At 38.8% G+C, this 22,252-nt stretch overlaps 1 protein-coding gene and 1 long non-coding RNA gene across 5 annotated transcripts; both read right to left on the minus strand.

Moving 5' to 3' along the window:
• Positions 1 to 9,586: 9,586 nt before the first annotated feature.
• LOC124295203 lies at positions 9,587 to 12,668 on the minus strand. Its single transcript, XR_006905099.1, has 3 exons — positions 12,581 to 12,668; positions 12,385 to 12,495; positions 9,587 to 10,191 (listed from the first exon to the last, which is right to left on the minus strand). It is a non-coding gene; the product is annotated as an uncharacterized LOC124295203 (long non-coding RNA).
• A 1,256-nt stretch (positions 12,669 to 13,924) lies between these two features.
• LOC107226484 lies at positions 13,925 to 20,695 on the minus strand. 4 transcript variants are annotated; one of them, XM_046744272.1, is made up of 6 exons: positions 20,549 to 20,695; positions 16,266 to 16,581; positions 15,899 to 16,177; positions 15,612 to 15,745; positions 15,034 to 15,199; positions 13,925 to 14,722 (listed from the first exon to the last, which is right to left on the minus strand). In XM_046744272.1, exons 2-6 carry the CDS (start codon positions 16,509 to 16,511, stop codon positions 14,306 to 14,308), a joined length of 1,242 nt encoding a protein of 413 aa, XP_046600228.1. In that variant the 5' UTR covers positions 16,512 to 16,581; positions 20,549 to 20,695; the 3' UTR covers positions 13,925 to 14,305. The 4 variants fall into 4 exon arrangements, with proteins under 4 accessions (XP_046600228.1, XP_015522794.2, XP_046600227.1 ...); XM_015667308.2 differs by lacking the exon at positions 20,549 to 20,695 and adding an exon at positions 19,895 to 19,995; XM_046744271.1 differs by lacking the exon at positions 20,549 to 20,695 and adding an exon at positions 19,057 to 19,195.
• Between the last annotated feature and the right edge of the window lie 1,557 nt (positions 20,696 to 22,252).

Raw genomic sequence — 22,252 nt, forward strand, 5'->3', positions numbered from 1 at the left:
AAATAATTAAAAAAACAAAAATATTCGGCTCGTGGAGAAGAGTATAAACTGTCCAAGAATAATGTTTTCAAATTGAAACAAATCAGCACCGCAAGACACGTCGCGCCGTAATAGTACGATGCTGAACTTCCAAATGAAGCTTCAATAAATAGCGCATAAAGTTGAAGCATCGTTCGCTAAATGTCGTACGTATCACAAGCTTCGAACTTGAAATATTATCAATAACAGTGAAATGAAAATATTTATTTTCCTCGCAGCCGGTATCGAGTATTTCTCCACATCCTCCGGTCTCGATGTTTATCCTGATCGCTTTCGCGTTCCCCGCGTTTTCCATGAATTTAAAGCTTTGTACGAACGCACACCTACTTATGTTTTTCTTTTCTCTATGCAAACAACGCCGGCCAACATCAGTTACTGGCATTATTCCCGACGACAGCTTACAAATCAGGGTAGAATTTCCACCCTGTGTTTATAACGCTTAACAATAAGTAACGTACAAACCTGTGTCCCATTGTTTGCCTACGGAAAGTTCGTGTGAGCCAAGAGTGACTGACGTAGGTCTTGTAAAGCCACTCGGTTTTGTCGCTCTGTCAACCGAGGGTAATAACAAAAGTGTTTACTCGGAAAAGTCAAGTGCGCGACTATCGCGATCCTGATCGCGACTTGTAGAATATTACACGTATAACCGCGGTAGAAAAATAAAAGAGTGCCACGGTCGGTTTCTATGTTCATGCTACTTTCTCTATATGCGTACATATATATATGTATATATATATATGTACAGGGACCGCGTTCTCTGCGCCTCGGGCTTCGGTGCTTTTCCGCGGTTTGTATGTACAATAATGCGCATACATGCCTAGGAATATCCGGTTCCCCGTTATATGTCACAGGATCTCATTCCGGCCGTAAAATCGGGCCAAACGTTTTGAACACTTTACAAATATGCAACGTGATTTCTTTTCTTCATATTTTCTTTACTCTTAGGTTCTTAATTAAAAAGTCGAAGTATGTGTGGGATATTCCTTCTCGGATCTTAAAAATTCTGATTCTCTTTAGTCTTCGTTGCGTTGAAAATATTTTCGGCCATAGTGGCAGCGCTAAAGAATTTTGAGTTTTCTCCTTTTTGACTGTTTATTTCGAAATCATTTTTAAGTATCGAAGACTTTTCAAAGTTAAGCGTTATTCAAAATGGTTGAAAAATTTATTTCTGTGATCCAATCGTTATGATGGTGGTATTTTTTGAGTACCTACTTAAATTTTTTTTTATCGATTAGAAGCATTCAGTTTAGTTAATAATTTGTAAAAATTGTACAAATATTTAAAATAATTCATATCACGTCCATAATTTCAACGTTTTTTTTAATGGGGTCAAGAAGGTTGGCAAAGTTTTTTGAAACTTGCCGAACGTTAAATATTGGTGCTCGTGAGTCCAAAATTTTTTGGATCTTTCAACAAAACAGTTTTTCAAATACGTCTACCATTTGATCAATCTCAAAGTGCTCGCAATAAATAATCGACTTCTTCAGTTTTAAAACAGATGAATATCAGAAATTAATGTTTAAATATGTGTAGTTCGAAACTGATTCCAAAAAAAAAGAACCGATGAAAATTGTCGATTATGGAGATACTAGTATCAGGTCAGCTAAAGTTCCACAAAATTAAAAATGCTTCTGGTGAAAATTAATGAGTTTGTTATGAAATGCTCTATGTATACTAATTCACTGAAAACATGTTGATAAATCAGATACGATTATCATTATTTTGTAATTTTGAATACGCAGTGCGTAACAAATTTCATCCAAGTAAGCGTTATTCAACTGTAACAAAAACTTGCCTTCCACATTTGAATTTGAATTTGAATTTTATTTTTTAATTCCGGCATACATTCTATGGAGATGCAAGCATCTGTTCATAGAACCAGAATAGTTGTTACATCGTTGAGATACTTTAATTGTGCAACTACGTCTGAAATTTACAATTTTGTCAAGAAAACTCGAGTCCGTATAATTGTTTATGCAAAAATTTCAATGACCGTATCTTGTTCAACGGTTTCAAAATTTCTTATCATTACAACTTTGAAAAAAGAAAAGTGAATTAATTACGTTTCTACACTCCGCGGATGCAGTGTAGAAACATTGACATCGTTCCGTCTGTGAAATTCTGAGAAAAGTTAATATTTGGAAAAGGAAATGAAGTCTACCGGCGCCTTCCCGCTGCTTCCATTTACGCCCTCGCGATTCCTGAGCCTCGAATCAGCGCCGGTTTTTACATCCCTGAAATCCTCGAGGAATCCCGTATCCGTGCTCGATCCTCAGTTTTCCGATTGCCGGTGCAGCTTGCCGCCCATTCCGGAAACCCGGGTCTTATATATTTTATCCAGACCCATTCTCCCCGACCTCAAGGGACGATTTTTAAGTGCGCCTCTCCCGGCCTGATACCGCTTTCATATTTCCTCGCACGTGAAACTCGGAGGCCTGGAAATAACCGGAGGACGAGGTGAACGTCTATTTTCATTTCTCCTCTCCGAGTTCTGCTGTTGCTGCTGCTGCTGCACCGTTGCTTCGTTATACAGAGATGTATCATGCGTATTTGATTCGCACGGCTCGTCGCGTTGCATCGCGGTGTTGTTGCATCCGTAATTCAGACGGTTTCTGGACACGCGACCTTTGTCTGCCCGTGCTGTTACGAATGAGCAATAATTTCGCCATTTCACCGTTTCACCGTTTCACCATTTCGCATCATCACATGTCACGTTACTCGTCCTGCGGCTGACGCTACATATGCTACAGCCCTAAACCCAGCCGACGGCCAGTGATTACATTAACTATTTGGCAATTTGTGTTTACTCGAAGTGATTTGCTCGCAGGCTTTCGATACGCGTACAGCGAACGCCGAAGGAGCAAAATTCAAAGCGAAGGTTTTTCCGGCGATTCCTACAAGTAATTCGTTGGTTCGTTTGAAGATTTCTATAATTCGAGATTTGAATCGACAAGATTTTCGTGACATGTGGAAACGCGATTAATATTTCCCCGAGGAATAAGTTTCTCGAATTTTTAAATCACTGATCATTTATTCGTAATCATATTTGTTGAAAATAAATTGAAAAATGGAAATTTAAAGATTCGACCGTTGATGGAAAAAGTCGTAGCGGTGATTAAATTGCAACGTTTTATTATTTTTCGCTATTCCACGATACTCGATGCAATTTTATAAATGACCAGATGAAATTAAACATTGTTGGTATGAATGGCCGTGGTCGGAGGGTTTGTTTTTTAATCACGATATTCCGTACTTGACGTATTTTGCTTAAACTTCAACGTCTTTGCAATACCATACGTACTTTCTTCTTTGCTGTAATTTGTTAAAAAAGAGAAATTACGTGACTTACACCGGTTACGATATTGTTTCTAATTCTAATCCAGGGCTCGTTTTCTCTTCGATTGCTTATTTTAATATAAGTCGACCGTAACTCGCAGGTAATTTGGTATGCATAGGTTAAACGTAAGTACTACGAAACATCAACCCAGCCCATTCGTAAGTGGGTGTAACTTACCTCCAGGACGTGGGTAAAGTGGATTAAGTCTAACTTCGAATCTATATTGCTCACCAGTTACCTCGTCTGATGTAATCCAAACTCCGAGCCGATTTAGGCGTACGGTACATAAAGACATGGTGTAAGGATAATCCACGCAGCGTGTAGACCCTAGGAAAATTAATCGTGTCTCAGATTTGAAACGCCGATGGAAGAAAGTGTCGACTTATTTTTTTGTTTTATGAAATTGCGTTAATTTTATGACGCATATAAGCATAGCATTTCAAACTATTCAATTTTATATTTAATTTACATTTAAAAATATTATTTTCACTTACTGTTCCTGAATACTGTTATTATTATTGTTTTTTTTTCAGAATTATTGTATTTTTGGAATATGTCTTATATATATTCATAACGCGTAGACTTCCTCATTTGATTCAATAAAATGGTGTGACATTTTTACAACGATTTAAAATAAAATGAAAGAGACCTGTAAGAAAAATGCACAAGATAGTTTAGGATAGCGTCAAGAAAAACAGAGTGTTCATTTATTTAGCTGGTTATTGCAAAGTTATACCGTCAAGTTTATTTTGTAACATAAAATAAATCCTTGCTAATCTTTGCAAGCCAACAAACTTGCCTTGATAGTTCTAAATATCAAATATAAATAGTCAGCACAGGGTGTACAAATAAAAGTGTAATTGAATTTGAAACAACAACCGACAAGTATTATAACCAGAAAACGTTATAAAAAATAAAACAGCGATAATTAAACTATATATCTTAGAGTGGGCGTTTTAATGACGTCGTGTATCGCAGAGAGATTGATCATGATTATTATTATGTGCGACTTGAACTGTTTAAAATGATTTTTCAATCTCCTTCCTTTTATCACGTTGAGCTTCGAACCAAATAGATTTTTGATTAATTACCTGATCAGGGTATTTCTATTAAATTAAACTCTCGGAATTTTTTGTCGTTTAGTTTCGTGCATCGATTTGAAGACACTCAAGCATGCATTTAATCGAACCACAGACACGTGCTTTCAGCTACCACGCTGCTGTATGTCTATACGATTATACGTACATATGCGAACATGCGGACATTGCTTGAGTATAGCTCGAATAAGAACAGCCAGACTGACTCAGGTTACAATCGATTGTCAGAGGTGCCTTTTCGTCCCGCTATAACCTCCTCACTTCACCTCGTAGCCCCGATGTCGTCTCTATACCTTTTCTTAAGGCGAATGACGCCCACGCACACATGCATCTCCATCACGCGATCCCACGCCTCGACAAGGCCTTCCTGCTTTCGCCTGTCTAGATTCCCTTTGGCCTATCACTGGGCTTAATTAAATTTCTCGTCAAAATCTGCGGCGTTCGGTGGAGTATTAATTTTCTCTCTGTAGGTAGAATTTCTCATTCTTTCTGTTTTCTTCCTTGTTTTGTACCAGCTATCAATTTGAAACTTTAAACAAAGTGCTTTATCACATACCTTGCATTTCGATTGGCTTGCATGTACACTGAGAGAAGTTTTTAGTTCCGGTTGCCGGTCAGTCCTTAACTATTTTCATTTTTTACCACAATCGAACATATAGTTTAGGTAGAAAATGAAAATTAGTTTTCTAGCTGTTACCGGAAAGTCTAGTATCCGTTGCTATTCTTTCTCATTACGATCTCTGTTACTATATTTTCTTGTAACTGTTGCGAAAATTTAATGCTTGTTCAACAATAAATTGACGTTGAAGCCTTGTAAAAGTAGAGTAAACCACAAAAACTGGTTTAGCGTTGCAATTGCTAAAAAAGGATCGACGATAGCGCAAAACGGTTACGCGTACCTCGTTTTTCGTAATCCCAACAATATTCAAACAGTTTTTTTAACGATACCTGTTTTACTCAATTTTTCTAGTTACTGTAACGAATGAAATTTTTCTCAGTGTACATACATGGGAAACGAAACTTTTCAAAACTATTTAACGACAACGTGACTGAGACTACATTTTCTGGGATCAATAAAGTCAAGTGCGATAACGTTTTCGGACTTATCTTAGGGTGGCGAGAAAACTGCAGTCTCATCGCGTCACGAGCACGGCGCGTAGAAATAACCACCGGGGGTGTTTCAGCGTGTTTTTATGTATGTTAATACGTTAATATAACGTTACGTTGTCCCATATCTTCGAGTCTAACCATCCGGGTCACCGGTGCCTATTTGCCATAAAAATATATGCTCGTGTCGGAGCGGCGCCGGGCGTTTTGCATGGAAATTGTCTGGGGCATCTTGGGACAGAGAATTCCGAGCTTCCCTTCAAAATGTTTGTAGCATCCTGCAAGCCGCGTGGGCGCAGCGCAGAAGAAGTACGACTATTTCCTGACCCGCGGGCTCGAGGAATCCTCCTCCACGTCTTCTTTATCGAGGAAGAACCGGACTACATCCTGGGTATACCATCCACCGAGACTCAACCGGCGCCCGGGAAACTTTCCTGACCTCAAAGTGAGCCGTTGAACACGGTGCAGTCTGCGTTTATTCAGGGCTATCTATCCTCGCCGGGCCATCCTCTTTCCGTTCCTGCACACGGACTGAGAATCCCCCGATAAACTGAACCGGGAACCAAGATCACCGAAAGCTTTGGTTATCCCAGCGTACGTATCCGCGTCTAGCAGCCATGGCGATTCGACGACTAGTATAAGAACGCTGATAATTGCGTTCGTTGGCCGAGCAACTTTATGATTCGACAAGTGGGGTTCACTCGTAATTGAGATATTCCTCGTGGCCTCTGGTGGCAACGGTCGTGTAAGGAATTCAACGCCGTTTCCAATCAGACTGGAGCAAATAACTGCCTGCCCTCGGTCTTCGTCAATGTGGTTCAGGCACGCGTGTAAGCGATCGTGTATATCTGTGCCAGGATCTGCAGCACACGACAGTGTTGTCCTGGTAACGTTTTACTTAACCTTCGCTTTGTCAATGAGCTACACGCTTCTTCTGTAGACGATCGTGGCGTCGTCAAAGACAGACAGAGAGAGAGAGAGAGAGAGAGAGAGAGAGAGAGAGAGAGAGAGAGAGAGAGAGAGAGAGAGAGAGAGAGAGAGAGAGAGAGAGAGAGAGAGAGAGAGAGAGAGAGAGGTTGGGTTCGAGATATAATGCTGCCGGGATGATCAAAGTAGATACCCTGGTATTGATAGATCGGTCTGAAAGGCACCTTAAACGCTGCCGCGAGTGGTGCAAACGCAAATCATCCGCGTATCTGTGAACCCAGGGTTTCGATCAATATGGCAGAGCTAAAGACGTACACGCCTTACTCTTAAATTGATCGGTGATTATCGTCGTGTTAAATTTTGGACGTGGCCGAATGCAACCGTTGACCGATAATCTTCTGGTACGTCTATGTTACGTAAAACTCATTTGGCACATCTTCGAATGAGTTACTTTGCCGAAGTATGGCTGCACCCTCATTTTGGATGAATGTTTTATGCGGCATGGCAGCTTGGCACAGGATAAGAAGACGTACCAGTTAGGGAACAGCGATACGCCACGATGCTTCGGCCGAGTAAAGTCCGCGGACACCACTTCCGGGGGGGTAAAATAGTAGGCAAGGGAAATTCGACTCGCCCTAATCTTGATCTATGCGCCCTGGCATGGTAGTCTGAAACGAGGCAGCCGTCCATTTCGGCGCCTTGCCATTAATAAATTTGTGTTTATGGACTCCGCATCGCTCGCTGGTGGGTTTTTCTCCGCTCCCGACCCCTCTCTCAAGACCCTTCCAAGTAACCTTGTTAACATATTTTTCCCTGCGAAAGCAGGTAGTAAATATCAAAAGGTCAACACTCTCTGATATTCAGGGATCGAAGCTTGTCAGGTGTGGTTTTTGGTGTTGCCACACAGCGACGGGTGTTGGTGTATGTTCAATGTCGCGCCGTCACCAGGCCTCGATCGCTCTGACAATGAAGCACCAAATATCGTCTAGGGAGCGTGGTACTTTTGAGCTGTGGAAGTTAAAGATTTGACCAGCGCTGAGATGTCATCCCCTTGAATTGTGTATCTACACCCACACAAGGCTCCGAAGCAAACTACTTCGAGCGGTACTTGCTCCGCGTCTATACCCGGAATACTTGCTTCGTTAATTGTTCGAACCCTCACACTAATCGTTGTCTTATTATTATTATTGTATCACGAAAATGATTGTTCAATCAATCGGGCGATTAATTTCGAACGATGTTCGTCGTTCACTCGATTCAATGCGAACAACGCCGTCTTTGTGCCTGCTTCGTCGTGACGTCTCACTTTTTCCACTCAACATGGCCGATTATTGTTACTTGTCGTAGCTATAAGACGCGATGTGTACGCCAATAACGAGGCAGCTACTGCGGGAGCTTCTCCGGTTTTACAAAGCTTTTCACTTCTTGTACGCTATTGTTGATGTTTCCTACTTCATGTTATGGGAATTGATCTCTTGTCAATGGCATCTCGTTTATCTTGGCTTTTACTTTGTAGGTACGATGTCCCAGTTTACAGTTTTAACGGCGTTTGATCTGTCTAACAACCCACTACGTTCAGGTTTGGGAACAGTGAACGCACAATTGCTATTTTCTGAACTGAACTGATGCAGGTTGACCGCAAACTAAGTGGAATTACGAAGGATAACTTGCATCTCGATCTTCCGAGTGCCGAGTTGAGGCACGGAATCCATTCTTTCCACTCTTCGAGTCCGCGATTATCAGTTCAAGTGTCATTTCATTTCAACAGCTGTCTTGAAAACTCAAACCTAACTCTTTAATACGATCTTTTTAATTCTCGTTGTGATAGATAAGGGCCCTCATCGTCACTAGAGCTTTTGAAATTCCTTTTACTTTTCTACGGCAGCGGGGGAAATTTGTTTTTAATCCTTCGAACAAAATCAAGAGCAATTATTGGCAGCCTCTACACGGAAAATGCTCGGTTCGCTGTTGAAGTTTCGCTGAAAACTCTTGCGGAAGAGCATCTTAATCTCTTACCTTTTTTCCGACCCCTTATTCAATCTGAAAGCAGCATCGGAACTCAGAAATTGTGTGTGAAATTATTGAGGAAATGACAGATTTACGTGCTCTAATTAGTTCGACGCGCAACGCTAAGCTCTTTAAGGCTTTCAACCAGGAAACCGCGAGTACCTAACGGAGACTTGTTCAACTTGAGGAAAGGCGTGAAATTCGTAGAGAATTTGTTGTTCCGTTTTTTATAATTTTTTTATTCGTACCAACGCTTCTGCTTCTTGTTTTTCTATTTTTGGGCCACGCCAGGATGAAAATTTAAATAACTCTGAAAACCGGATGGAAATGCTCAACGCGAGGAAGGGCCGCGGGGGGTAGAAGCTGAGTGGTGGAGAGTTTCTAGTAGTCGAGGCACGAAAAACTTTTACAGGAATTCCCGTTGGCTAAAACGAAAGTTTGACAATTACCCGAACCGGTTGCCATTAGTATGTAAATTCGATTGGAGTTGTTCACTCTCCTGTTCGGTTAGCAACGCAGTTCCCTTGCGATTTTGACGCCCGTACTCGCATTAATACAGCTTCACTTCCACCCCCGGCTCTCCTCGAGCCAAATCGAAGTTTCGCCTCTCCCTAGTTTTTGATTCCGTTCCCTACATCCGCTCCGAATTGTCTGGTTATCGAGATTTTTTTACCAAATCTTTTCATCAATTTTATTACCGCTTTAGACTGGACTGGTACGATAGTCGTTACATTATGATACCCGGCACGGCCGTAGGACCTTGCATGCAATAGTCGCGATATGCATCGTACGTAGCGCTTTGTATTAAAAATACGGTGCATCGCTCGATATATTATCACATTTTTTTTCATGTCTCTCATATCCCGAACGTTGGGATAATTGCGATACAATGAATGTTTCAAGAGTTCTCACTAATTTAGGAAGACTAGTGCTCATCGTACAAACAGCTCAATCAATCCCATTCGGCGATCGATTTTCGATGTAAATACTATCGCGAAACATGAATCGAGGAACACAATATTTAGAGATGATGATACTTGAAAATGTCATGAAAATCTCACAATCTATCCCTCACACGATTTATTTTTTGAAATTACAATTCAATTTGAAAAAAGGTTTGAAACATCGGTATTAAGTATAATTTAAAGTCTAGTGACTACACGCAGTGGAAATTGTTTTCACGCATATTTTGCAGTAACAACTTTGAACTTTTGGAATACCCGTACAGTTGCGGTTATTTTTGAAATTTCGTATAAGAAAATGTCACTCCTTTTAAACATTTGATAGATGCATAATTGATGTGTCACAGGTTGATTCTGACAGTTATTACATAACTGGAGATCAATTTTTGACATTACCATTTTTGCTTGAATACCTTCTGCAATGGCGATCTTCGCTATGAAAGACCTTGTCTCCGTCACTTGCCGTCCGTCAAGAACCCGCAAGAATTTGACGCCGATGCGATGCATATCACTCATGTAATTGTCACCGTTGGCCGTGGCTGGCTTTACGGTCATATCTGACACTTCAATGGAATCATTTTTCTCGACTTTCCGTAAGACGGCTTTTATGTAATCCGAGTTCAACCACATCGGTACGGCCATTTTGATAACTCGGAAACGTGGGTGTCAGATACAGATTCAGTTACCCGCGGTGTTGAGGTGCCACAAGAAAAGTCTGCAAGAAAAACCCTGACATAGTAATGAAGAAAAAATATACTGATGTGTAACTACCTCAGCTTCGTCGAACTCATTTCGCTGGAGCTGCAAAATAATAACTTCTGTTCAGTTTTCGTTACGTCAACCTTAATAACTGCAATCTCGTAATTCAACAGACCAAAACAATTGGACCAGTTACTTAAAAGTTGAAGAGCAATAGTTGTCGCCAACTAATTAAAGTGGGCATTGTTGAAGTAGGGAAAGGAAATGTTCAGTTAAGATAAAAAAAGAAAGATATTTTTCTTGTTGCACCTATGAATAGAGATTTGAGTTGAACTACGTCGAAGGTATGTAAGAGAAACTGATCTCTTATTGTCGGTCAAAAGTTTCCTAGATTGGCCATTGGAGTCGAGCGCTACAATTGGGCTGAAATGACGCGAGCGGGGCTAGCGTGCCGGTTTCGAGGACGGTAGAGCTCCAGACATGGTAGAGACGAGAAGTGCTCGAGACAGTTAAGTTGATATCAGTTTCGGAGCAAAAGCGGCATGGGCAGGAATCCGTTAATTTCAAGTTGAATACGAGTAGGCGCAGATACATGTTAGAGGCGCCTGGTTCTCCGCGGCATGGACATTGAGGTGTTCACGTGACTGCGTAGAGATCCCGGTGTCGACTATGAGAATTTGAATACATCGAATCGATCATTGTTCCGGATTGTTAGCATCGTTGAAAGAAAGGATCGACGGTTCCCGTGACTTAAGCTTGAGGAGTGTGTGCTGGAGCTCCTGAAGCCCGATTGATAGGGGGATGGACTTAAAAATGGTAATGCGACCGTGTTGGAACTCTGTCTTGGGGCACACTGTGTACATGCGCTATATTTCGATTTCTGACTCCTTGATCAAGAATTAAGGCATTTCGATTCATTGCCGTGTATCATGACGATTGTGTTTGACATGTGTGTCCACTATGTACGCCAGGCTGTGAAGAATTATGAACTACAGAATAAAAGCGTATTTGAACAAGTTTACAAACTGTTTGTGAATGTAGCCACGGTTCTCTATACTATGAACTCGTTGGATCGCTGACGTGAAAAGTCCTTGGTGACCTGACTCCGATTTTAATTATTGATATACATGATATTTAATGACGGATGCTTTAGTCGCTATAGCACAATAGAGACCATACTGTCTGGAGGCAGATGGAGTACAGCTATTACACACCGAGATGTTATGTATTTGTAGGTAGAGTGAAGCTGCGATACACTACTGGACCTAAGAAGGTGCTCGGGCGTCCAGGAAATGATATATAGATACGATATATCAATTATTCGCGAGAATAAATTTGTAGAAAGTCAAATTTGAATGTTTTAGGTGACTTGCATGATTGCTGAAAAATTATCGTATGTCACATTGGGTGATTCACTCGAAAAAAATTTTTTTCATCAGTGCTGCTCCCTTATAAAACTGTTATTTATAATGAAAAATGAATCCTCTACAAATTTAAGCTCGATCGGATACAATTTCGAGTTTTTGTATTTACATTAAAATAACACGTAAAAAATGCTTGACTTAACTCACCGTCGATTTCGCGTGAAAATACAGAGGAAAATTGAAAATAATAAAGACTCAAATTTTCTCTGAATTTAATTATTTTTGATTCTCAAAGTTTTTCAGTTTCGAGTCAATAATTCTCAAAATATGACAAGTTAGATGAAGTATTTGGAGACCTCTTTCGAACTAAAAATTGTCGCCTACAAAAAAAGGTATCTTGATATTTTTCATTTTCGTCTATATTTACACGTGAAATCGACGGTGAGTTGAGTTTAGCATTTTTTCACACGTTATTTTAATCTAAAAACGAAAACTGATCATAAACAACTGTTTTATGAGGGAGCAGCACTGAAAAAAAAAATTATTGTTTCTTTGGGTGAACCATCCTAATGTCACACCGGATTTTTGAAAATTTCTCAGATTTTTCGCCAGATTGTTTTTCCCTCCATTTGGCTAATGAAAAAACTGCAAATGGTAAAATATTTCCAAAAAATTATCAAAAAAAATATCCCCATTCCGGCGTTAAGCTTAAAAATTTTGAATATGATACGTGAATTTTCAGAATTTTTTCATATTTTTAAATTGTGTCGATAAATAAAACCGTTTAAAAAAATTGTAGAAAATCCAAACGGAGTTCACAAAATTAGAAAAAAAAAACAGATTACCTTTCACAGTGAGAACAATCATATAATTAATCGTCGGCCCAATCCGAGAGGTTGAGGGTCAAACCCAGGTCGAAATGATATGGGTTGCCCCTTATGCACGAGTTTGACTGACTGGAATAAAAATCACAGAGTGGTATGAAACCGATAAAAGAGTACGAGTATATCAAGAGTTCAGTGCCAGAGTAGGTTAACACACCTTGTCGATAAAGTTCACTTTAACAGACTGTCTAAAACTATTTAAAATGAGTCTTGTCGACGATGTGGGTTAGGCTAGTCTGGCCCAGAATTCTTCACATAATCGAATCAATAAAACTCAATCATATAGATAAGCTTAATGTTGATACGAAATTACGCAATGAGGTAATAAATAGGCGTTTATGTGACGCATCGTACGGCGCAATGATATATGTTTTGGACCGATGCCGACAGCGAGTGAAAGCGGTTCTTCTACGTTTGGAAGGGCTGCTCTGTTGATCTCAAATCACGATTAACTTCATAATAGGACTCACGAACTATAAAAAAATAGACACGAGACTACTTGATAAAGTGAATTGCGTGTACATCCCTTATACCTGAAAGCAGGTAACGTACCCGAAACTGTTTCGCAAATCTCGCCAGGCATACACTTTGAGTAAAACTTTATTCGTTTGGTCGTTTACTTTTCGATAATTATAAATATAGCAATATAACATTGGAAATTCGATAAAGGTTCGTGCAAATTCACGTATTTTTTCATTACACTACCTATGAATTGTAATATATATATATGTAAAAGAATATACCGAGTGTTATGGGAGAAAAAAAAAAAATACATGAGCGGGACTCAATCCAGCGATCCAGCGACTATGGATATTGAACGCTCACCACTTGGCCGCCGCCGCCTCGTGCCGAGTGTCGCTATGCAACGGTAGATATTGAATTACGTAAGATTTCTCAAGAATCGTAAGAATCTAAAGTCGACGACTGGACTGACAAAATAAATCGTGGTGATTCCAGAGAACAAGTGAATTCGTGACTTACACTTGATGTAAACGATCAAAGGCTCACCTTAATAAAGCGACATCCGGTACACTGACTCGACTAACGTCATTCGGACGAACCTTAAACTCAACTCGACTGATTACCAACTGGAGGAAACAGAATGAATGGACTCTAATTTTCAAGGACGATAGGGAACGATACTAAAATAGTGAATGGCAAAAAAGATGTGAGTAGAAGGAAAGTTGTTAATCAGGTAAGAAATCGGGTTTGTGGGAGCAGAAGAATCAAGCGACTGATCACTACACGGATTAATTATATGAATACTTATCGTAAATGTCTTGCGTATCTTAGAAATTTATCAGCCACCATGTTGTGGCCTTCAAATATCACGTGAATATTTTAAGTGGCTCGAAGTGACCTGATAGACTTGTGAATCCTCATGTAACATTGAGTAGACGTCGAAAATACGTAATTAATATGTACGATAAGTGAATCCCTTACAGAGTTGCGAATAGAATAATTTTTCAGCTACCCTTGCAGCGTGGATAGTATCAATAAATCATGCGTCAAAATAAAATTTATTTATGAATATTTACATAGAGTTTTGAACATGTTGCTAGTATCATGATAGTGAAATGATCGGGAGATCGGAAGAACGCGCCTCCCGTGTTCGTTTGCATTGCAAGTTAGAGCTGGACTTCGATTAACAGTTTAAGCTTGGATGATGATTTGATGGTCTCTTGAAAAAGTATATACGACGTTGATATTATAGTATATATATAGATGAGTGATATGATGGGAATGATTACCTAACGTACGACGGTGATGACTTTGAAGTTTTGAAATAGCTTCAGTTATTCTTGAGAACCGTAGACAAAATAAATCTCGCCTGTACGTATTCAGGCCAGTTATAATGGATTTGTGAATGCTGGGTTGAAATCTACCGGAGACCGTTTTGCGTATCCAACAATCCCATGCTGTCGTACAATGGGAGAATCCTCGTCATAACCTTTCGGAACAATTCACCCTTGTACGAGAGTCTTTCATGTTCCACGTTGTACTCCTCCGCTTCCTCCGGACTGATCGCACTCTTTAGATCGAATAAAGCCAACGGTAATATCGAGAACGTTAGAATCACTTCGAACAGAGCACGCTTTCTCAACGAATCCATTATATATTCGAGACTTGGTCCTGCGGTGCTGCACTTCAGCTGGGCCATGGCAGTTGTCAAAGCGGCGTGATACTCGCGCACAATTAACTCACGGTGTTGCTTACGGACATCGTCGTTTGGGCTTGTTGCAAAAAAGTAGAGAAGGTCGAGCACTGGTGAAGCGTAGTTACTGATTTGAAAGTCTAACTGCAATTCGTAGACGGAGAAGCGATTCATTATTTTGAATGAGATTCTTTTTCCATTGAGAAAATGAATAAAATAGCAATAAGAGTTGCAGGCGCAGACTCTTATACCGACATAGTTACCGACACTTGGCCGAGGCACAAACCACCATAGAGTGGGGTATATCCCTACTCTCAAACATTCTAGAAAAAGGTTTGTGTCTTGGCTAGGTGTCGGTAAAAGAATCTGTGTTCAGAACTGTTATTGCAGTTCTACTTAAATGGTACTTTTGGTACCACCCCGAGCACCATGTATGTACACAATTTCATACTTACGAATCTATGATCGATGGGCTTGTGATTTTCGTCATAACGGAACATCATGTTATTTGTCCAGACATCTCCGTGTGTGAGAACGTTGAAATCGTCTTCTCGTAAAAGAGCAGCTTCACATCCTCTCTCATAGAGACCTTCGGGAAGCTTTGCGAGTTTTTGACGAATCCTAAGTAAAAAAATTTTCATTTGGTGTATCAAAGGAAAGTCGAGTTTTAATCGTATTGTGTAGATTCGAAAGAAAGTTCAGTTCATTCAACAAAATCTGGTTGAATAAACCATATTTATGGTTAACCAAATATTCATTCAATCTCGAATTTAAAGAAGCTGCTTGACGTGACATATTTATATTTTTACAGATAATTTAACTGATTGAATGCGATGATTTGACGGAGTTCATTGAACGTTTGGTTTAAAGAAACTATACTATACGTATAACGAAAGAACTTAGGTAAACCAGTTTTAGTTGATTTGAATCTGTTATTTGTTTCAGTGATGCATCCTTATTTACTAATAACATTTTCTTGGAGATACCGAATTCTCTTCTGAGCGGAATTTAGAACTCAGCTTTTTGTAATTACCGTGGGCTCAACTCGGGCCAATTAGCAACTTCCTCCGCTAACATTTTCGCTCTGCCTGGATAAAATTCAATGACTGCGTTACACTGATTCTTGTCAAACATTCCTTTGTTGTACTTTTTCACGGCTTGCAGGTCCTTGAATTCAGAAATAACGCACAAATTTCAATGCTGTAATTCTTAAACCGGTCGACTGAGCGGCGAGATGAATATTCCAAGAATTCGTTCTATGTAAGAAATGCTATTTCATGGCACTGCAAACAAGACTTTAGCACATTGCCATATCCGTACCTTCTCCCCAAGGGCTACAGAAGCCGCGTGAAACTTGGCAAGGTTTCTCATTGCAACTAGACAATGATCCAGATCTAATCCCTTTCGGCGATCGGCGAGACGAAATCCTGCGACTAGTAGATCCTCGAGGAACAAATGCTTTGGGTCTGCTTCCTGGATGTGTAGACATTGTGCTGATAAAGAAGCGGACATACCGTGACTCGTCAGAATCTCTTGCATCCTTGGCAAAGTTTCCGACATCATAGACATTTCTATCTCGAAAAATCGAGATTCTCTTGCCTATTTCAAAGAGGAAATAGTGTATAATCGTATTCGTGCAGGTCATTTTGACCTCTTTGAATTTAGGGTCAATTTGTTACGTCATTACCATTTCATCCCGACAACCGCCATCAGTGGCGACTTTTGTTATGACAGACTTCGACTCCGTTACTTGGCGCCCTTCGAGAATCCGCGAGTAATCTACGTTCAAGCGATACAAGTCACTCGCGTAATTTTCACCCTTGGCTATAGCTGGCTTTACACTCAAACTGGACACCCTGATAGAATCATCCTTCTCTGCCTTCCGGAGGATCGTTTGCACGTAATCCGAGTCCAGCCACTTGGGCACGGCCATTGTTATAACTTGAAGGCGTGGGTCTCAGGTACAATTTCAGTTTTCTGCGCTGAACGGCGGTTAAAAATTGCTGGAACAAAACCGTGGGTAAAATTATTCGGGGAAACTTTAGTAACAAGTGGATCGATATCAACAATCAAACTAGCAACCTCTACCTGAATGAAACCAAGATTTACATTCGTGTTGCTGTCAGGCCTGGAAAAAAATCATCAATTGGTAACTTTGCGATTGGCAATCGCGAAGTTGAATTGATTTTTATTTATCTCTACGAAGTTCCATTTTTTCGAAAAAATAACATCACTTAGTCCTATAGGTTGGAACCATAATTCTAAAAAAAGTATATCATCCGATACAAATATGCTCCGGCTCCCAAAATGACGATTTTCATGCTGCGCTAACAAACTGATCAGACATACTCCAGTGAGAGCAAACATCCTACTTCTCAAACAATTACTTACATCACGATTATTCGGAACTTAAGGATCACTGAATTACTTTACTTCTGAGAAATACGGAATGTTTAGGACCTACATATTCCAAATATTCCGAACGTGCAAAACTTTTTTTGAATGGGATAAAGTAATAATGTTTAACGCCTAAGATATTACAAAAGTAGGTATTGGATTTCCATGAGATCTCAAAACATCCTGATTGGATGGAAGATGCCTCAGATTACGAATTAAACAGTATTTGATGCGTTACTTCGGTGCAGTGGAAATTGAAAACACGCATTATGACATTGTACTGATAAGTAATTATCTCGTTAATATTTAAGACACTACAACCAATCAAGTCCGCCGCTAAGTTCCCATTAATGCAAGAAATTTATTCTTGATGAATGAGATTTCGTATTTGTACATCATTAGCAATTCTGATAATGCCACTCTGTTACTAACGTAAGGTACATTATTAATGTAAAAATTATTGTCTTTACCAAACTTCAATACCGTGTCGCATATTTTCTCGTGCTGTCCGAACTATTCTATAGTATAATGAATATGAATACAACGATAAACAACGTTTAGACAAATTTTGAACATGGTTGCAAGAAAATTGGCAGACATTTTTCTTCGCTTAAGTAGGTTGTAAGTTTAAAAAAAAATCAGGCTTGTATTTGATTACGATTCCACGTACCTACCCAGCTGAAAAAATGTATTCGGTCCAAGAAATTTAGTTTACTTGAGTCAAATAATTTGTTTACTTAAATCAGTTTTTCCAATTCCAATATTCAAATTTTTTGGCATATACGATTTTAATTTAATCTATCGCTGTGATTTCTTGGCTAAATCAAACCAAAACATTTACTCAAGCAAAAACGTGATCTCTACGAATGCAAAGAAATATTGCTTTGGCCGGTGGCATTCGTTTGTCAATTGAAATAATTGACTACTTGATTCAAGTATCAATTACATCTATCTTCTGAATTTATTCAATCAACATTTCTCACACAATTTTCTTAAATGATTTTGAACTTGCATGTATCATTTATTTATCGATAGACAAATAATTATTTCACTTGTCTCGAATAGCATTAATTTTTCTCCATTTTATTTCGCAATGCTCTGACAAATTTGTCGGACAATTCGCACTCAAGCTGCTATCGCGAAATTGATAAAATCTTCGGTGTCTGGATAAATAAATTTTTTCCTTGAAAACAAAGTTTCAACTGTGCACAGACAGCCGCTTCAGATTATTTGGATGTCTAAGATCGCATGAGAAACGTTCGGGAAAAACGGAGAAGTTATCTAGGTATATACTATCTCAGATTTTTTTTTATGAATTGTTGAATATATGTTCATATATAATACATAGATCAAAAGAGTTTAATCAAGAACGAATTATAAGCTACCGTAAAGCCTTATCAACAAATTGCAATCATGGGTGCTTCACAGAATGAATTTTTTTTTTAAGTTCAATAATGAATTTTCATGTTTGCGAATAACTCGGAAATTCTTGTGATCGATATTTCTCAAATCTAATCGGTTTTAAGATAGGCAAAATCCCGTTGATTGAGGCCAAGGCCATGAAATTTCGTTCATTTACTCTCGAAATGTTAGATGAAACGTTGATTACACACAGACACACACACACATACACACTGTTGCCTGCTGCGATTTATAAATTCATTGTGGTTTTTAATGTAATCTAAAATTGCACTGACCCACAAAATTTCACTATATACATACAACAATATCTGGCACGTCAGACGGTTGATCGATACCATTGTTCGGTTTTGGCGAGGTATGGAGAATAAACTACGTAATTGGTCTTATAATTTCAATTATTTCGGTTTATTACCGTTCAGAGTTCGAAAGATAAGAAAATCCGACTGCTGAATACGTACCTGATCGTAAGTAACTATGAGTGTATTTAGATTGGCAAGTGGATAATTCAAAATGTGCAATTAAAAGTAATGATAACGATTGATCAATCCGTGAATAAGTGATTGCGAACAACGAGGCTTGCTAAAATATTGAAAATAGTTATAAATGGTAAGTGAAATTATCAGGTGAAATATCACCGCTGTCGTTTCAAAGTTTCTTACGTTTGATTCTGATTATTAACTCAGTCGTTGAAATCGCACTTCTGTATATTCGAATACTGACAGAATATTCGACAAAGTTTCAAAGTTTGCTATGATCGAGTAATATCAGAGGAGGTGTTGACTGTTTAAAAAAACTGCAACCAACTACGATCATCTACCTTTACAGTAGTTTTTATGGAATGAGTTAAGGGATGGTGATCCGTCAAGTCTTCTCATTGGTTCACCGTAATTCGTGGGGGTTTCAACCAATCACTTTGGCTTATTATGTTCGAACACAGTTATCTTGGTGTCTCGAGTAGACATACTCGATCAAATTCTCACGGTATCATCTAGCAGATGCCGGAGATACGGGATTGTTTGGTTATACAAAGAATACCTCGTCGACGTGAAGTACGAAGACAATTTTTCGCTTTACGATTTATCATTTTAGCACGATCCAAAGTTGTCTAAATCGGTAATTCACGTATTAAATGAAACTACATTTATTGACATGTATTTAAATATTAATTTTTAGATGATCAAGAGATCAGTAAAATACGCTTCAGTGTTCATTCGCAGTGCAAGCTATTTACTTTTGGAATTTAAGTGACGGTTTGATGGTCTTTCATGTTTTCACCACATTTTCGGTCTGCTATTATACATAATTTACCTCACTTTTCGTTGAATTGAAATTGAAGTGAGAAAATACGTGCAACGTCGGTATAGAAGTTTGCAGTTGCAGAATGAATGTTTTTAAAAATACATGTAGACGCGGTTATTTCCCAAAACAGTTGATATAACATAAATGTGCAATGCTGCGTCCCGATTTGTAAAAAATTAGAACTATCAGCTTTCTCACCGGTAAAATTTGGCGCTGAATAATCATTTTTCGATTTTAGTTGAGATTGGAACTTTTCTGTACCGGCAGGACATATTTATCCCATCGATTGCACATCACTTCTGCACTGTTACTATTTTGCGCTTCTCGATGAAAAAAATTTTGCTATCTCGGCAAATAAGCTCAATAAATGACGTAAAAATATTTATCAGTGTTGCAGATTTTTATCAAAAGTTATTAAATGCCATTATCAAATACGTTGTCTCGAAATCATAAATGAAAACCGACGATTAAAAGATTAGTCCAGAGCCACATAGAAGGAAGTTTGAGATTAATATATTACGGTCTGTAAATATTATCGACAACGAGATAAGTTTACGTTTTATAAACATCAAAATCCGGGGATGAATATATATGAAGGTCGAAGATTAGATCATGAAAATTGTTTGAAATTGTAGATTACTCAACATTTCGAACTTGGCAAAAATGTAAAATTCCAATCCGAAGATTATTGTTTATAATCTCTTGTAAAATTTTTTGTAAACACTTTGGGCAAATTACCTTCTCCGATACATATAACAAGCGTGGTATTGGCAAATATCATTTGATGATGACATTTCAGGCAGAAGATGTATTCATTCGAAATCGTATTCTGCTGGTACAATGAGCTGGTACCTGATATGTTGAGAATTTTGATGCTGTCGCAGAGAGATAGAATTGATATCCTTGTTATCATCTTCCGGAGCAATTCCCAGTGCAAGAGAGAACTCTCCTGTCTTCCATCTACTGTCGTCGTCATTTCCTTCCAACTTCTCCGATCGATTCTGTCGTCTAGAATGAACGGTACACTTTCGTGAACAATGAAATCACCTCGCATAGTGAACTCTGTTGACAAAAAAAAAAAAAAAAATAAAAGTAGGCAGTGTCTACTGTCCAGTGCCAGTAAACCGTTGTGACTAATTTGAATGTCTGTCCATGCAATTTATATAACGAGGCGGTCTATTATTCTGCGAATGGAACAACGTAGTGGAAGGTGCAACATCTGCATTATATTTTCTGTGATGTTTATATATAATATATATATTTTTTTTAATCCAGCACACGTCACCTATTCAGAATTGCGCAAAACAATTACCGCTAAGAATAATTATCACGCGATCTTCATTTTCTCTTTGTCGATGATTAAACTGCGATGACTTTAGCTGAAAGCATTAGTCATCCAATAACGATAATTTCAGATCCAGATTTGACCGAAATTCCTCATTTCTTTCCGCAAAGAAGTTTCCAAAGCAATTATCTTGAGCTTCAAATAGTGGCGTAGTTGTAGCTACACGTCAGAACTCTTTTAAAGTGCCCTAATCTGTCTTCTAAATGCATCAACTAGAAGGTAAATGTAAAATAGTTGTTATAATTTACTGTGTTCAAGCCCAGCGGCGCGCCGCGGCGTGGGTTTCGATCCTGAACAGCCTCCGCTCACTGTCAGGGAAAGTTTTCTGTTATTATTTAAATGGAGTTATTTAAAAGGTTCGTACCTCACGGCATGTGCAAATATGTCGGTATTTGCCTGGAGGCGAGTCGGGAAATATCATATTGAATTAATGAAGAGCATTGCCTCCGTGTGACAGGATATACAATATTTATCCAGGGAACTGTACAAATTATCATTCTCGATGGCAGAAATCAAGATCGGTGGTCGCTGATCCTGCCAAGTTCATTAAAAACAACATGAACGCGTGCGATGCCTGCGCACCATCTCTAACCGCAAATAGAAGCATTTGGCCTATCTGGAGAAAATATTATCACATATTTCTCCCTTCTTACGATGAAATTTGATATTCGACGAGTTTTGTACGTTTATAAATTTTTAGGGGTTGACGAAAGGCTTTTGCACCAGAGGTGCTTTTTGGAGGTTTGCTAATGCTTTTGAAGAATTTGACAAATTGTGATAAAATGATGCTTCTCAGAAGAAAGATCATTATATTATGATGTGCAAATTTTAGCAACAATATTTCAAAATAAGTTTACTTCTTATAAACATTGAAATTCGGGGATGAATCTGAAGATCGAAGACGAGAGATCGAAGAATCTAAGACCGTGAATATTGTATCGAATTTTCGGTTCGAAAGAGTTCAGAACTGCATTCCTATGATCATTTTTGACAATCTATTCATAAAAATACCTCACACAAATCAAGTTTTATTCAAGAAAGCATAATATTGGTATATATCTCGAGTTCAATGCGATATTCGGTAGATATCGATATAAATAATCCAAGAACAAGGTATTCGAATAAGCTTGAAATTTTTATCAAGTATTCAGGACATTGGTGGATTATAAATGGATGCTGAACGACTACGTTTATTCGAGGTCATGTTCCGA

The sequence above is a fragment of the Neodiprion lecontei genome, chromosome 6, assembly GCF_021901455.1.
Source record: "Neodiprion lecontei isolate iyNeoLeco1 chromosome 6, iyNeoLeco1.1, whole genome shotgun sequence".
NCBI classification, from domain to species: Eukaryota; Metazoa; Arthropoda; class Insecta; order Hymenoptera; family Diprionidae; genus Neodiprion; species Neodiprion lecontei.